The 2,466-nt window shown below is 31.3% G+C and overlaps 1 protein-coding gene across 1 annotated transcript in view; it reads right to left on the bottom strand.

The window, feature by feature from the left end:
• Positions 1–829: 829 nt before the first annotated feature.
• LOC119589222 (transmembrane emp24 domain-containing protein 7-like) overlaps positions 830–2,466 on the bottom strand; it is a 9,685-nt gene continuing 8,048 nt past the window's right edge. Inside the window, exon 4 of the mRNA XM_037937826.1 lies at positions 830–2,394. Within this exon, the coding sequence (XP_037793754.1) occupies positions 2,164–2,394 (231 nt within the window). The 3' untranslated portion in view covers positions 830–2,163. The remainder of the gene's footprint in view (positions 2,395–2,466) is intronic.

The following is a 2,466-nucleotide window of genomic DNA, read 5'->3' on the forward strand; positions in this document are numbered from 1 at the left end:
ACAGAAAGTATGCACAAAGAAGTTATTATTTGTTATTCTAAATAAAATAAAAGTCAGTGATATTTGTTGTATCAGTTCTAAGGAAGTTGTTCAGTTGCTTATTCTTCTTACAATTAATACCGAGTTTTGGTATAATGATACATCTAAGGTTAAATAGAAATAGTTTAATATCTTGTTTTTTCTTTGCTTTAGACAGCAATACAAAGTTTTTTTTATATATATTGCTCAAAAGTAGAATACTTAATTTTCTTATTGCATAATGCTAGTATGGTACAAGTGATTTTTAATAGAGGATTTACAATATTACAAATTTAAGAGTAAGGGACACTGGTTCAGTAATTATGCTAATGATAGCGAGTAGACTAGGTATGGAGATGAAAAAACTCTATTTTCTAGTGCATTTAATACACATGAAGACTATGCCAAAAATTTTTGTGATGTACTTTAGAATGAAGATAGTAACTGCCTCTCAACACTAATTCTAGTTTTTAGACCAAAAAGGTATGTAGAGATGATGAAAATATTAATTACAACTAGTCATTAAATTTAAGGCAATATAATTGTATGGGTAGTATGTATTAACACTTCAGGGGCTGAAACAAAAACTTTACTTTGAAATAGTCATTATTACTATATGGAATTTGTTGAAAGCAAGTATTCAATAATCAATAATAGTATGAAATTTATATTCATCATAAATACTGCAAGGTTTCCCAGATTAATTTAACTGATCATACATGTTTCACCTTCAAATAATCTATTCCTATGAAAAGCAAATTATTCAGTTACATTAAGGGCCAGATTGAAAGGAGGACCAGTGACCAGCAAATACATTTATACTCCTTTTTATTAAGATAGTACATACAAAAACAATAATTTACCATCACACACTAAAGCCACACAATATGCAAGTCATTTCATTCTTAAGCATGTGTCACATCTCTGGTTATCAGTGGAATTACAATGCAACATCTTGCTGTTAAAGTTTGAAAAAACTAGAAAGTAAAAAAAAAATGCAATTCCATGATTTCTGACTTCAAAAAAATAAAATTGTCAAGTAATGCCTGTGAAATTACCTTTTGCTCTTGCATTTCTTCAGCAAAGAGGGAAGATTGCAAAGATCTTCCATGACACCAGATTTCGAGTCTGGCATTTAACAGTGCCTACAAAATGCACAAAAAACAGTCATCCCACTCAGCTCAACCTGTCATTCAAATATAACTTTGACTCTGTATATACAGATCTCATGCATCCAGATAGACAAAACCTATATTGTTAATCTGAAAGCATCTAAATAAATGTACTCTCAAAATGACAATCAAACTAAACACAAGCTATTTCTGCCATACTCAAGCATTTCCCTATACAGATTTTAATTATATACTTAAGACTTTTTTTTTTTTTGCTGTCTTTTGAGATCTATTCTGAAGGTGACTGCAATGATTTTTTAAAATTAATTTGCATTGAAAGTTAATTTATGCATTAACATGAGATGGTAACAGTTGATGCAACTGATCAATCTGGAGCATATCTGTCCTCATGCCATGAATCTAAATTTAAAGACGTTTGTGGCAGTAGATGTGTCACTTTTAATTCATTTGCAGATTCATTTTTACCTATAACAAATAATTCTATAAACACTTCAACAGCTAAAAATATAAACATAAAATTTGCAAAGCAAAAAGGCCAAGTCATTCCTCAATAATCTTATTGTACAATGTTTACATTTTAAAATATCTGAAAATGCAAACAAGAATTAATTGAAATTAGACACAAACACTAGAATCTCCTGAATGGATGATTTACAATATTTATATTCATGTTCAAAAATGCCAATTTCCATCATAAAATAAAAAGGCGGCTTGATAAATGACTAAATGCTCACATGTTCACAATACTACCGATATTTAAACGTATCATGAAAATATGCAATTGAGTGAAATCAGACTTTTTTTCTTCATATTAGACAACTTTTTTTCCTTAGTAAAAACAACATTTGGGCTGACAGAAGTGTGTGCTCCATAATAACAAAGAAATCCTTTCAAAAAAAATAAATAATTCTAATCTGTTAACGTACAAAAAAATTTGTTCTTTCCTGATGGTGAAAAGGATGCTGATCTCTTCAAGTGGCAACGAGACAAACTGCTGATAAATGCAGTCAGATTAATAGGTAGCTTGATTGCTCTTCTTGTCTGCAAAGAAGTTCTTTAGTATCATGACCTGGCCGACTGCAATGACCAGAATACCCAGTGTCTCCCCCACAGCCCAGAAGAGGACGCGTTCGTTGAGGTCCTCGGCTCTTTTCCGTGACTGAGCCTCCTGTAGTCGGTGATGGGTCTGATAATCTATTATAGAGTTCAGGTTCTCGTGAACCTTTTGTGAAGATGACTCCATCTGCAAAAAGATATGGTATACAATTGTTTTGTCTTTTGTTTTGTAGCAGGAAAAAAGATTCCATACTTTGCT

Source organism: Penaeus monodon, chromosome 25 (genome assembly GCF_015228065.2).
Source record: "Penaeus monodon isolate SGIC_2016 chromosome 25, NSTDA_Pmon_1, whole genome shotgun sequence".
Classification (NCBI taxonomy): Eukaryota; Metazoa; Arthropoda; class Malacostraca; order Decapoda; family Penaeidae; genus Penaeus; species Penaeus monodon.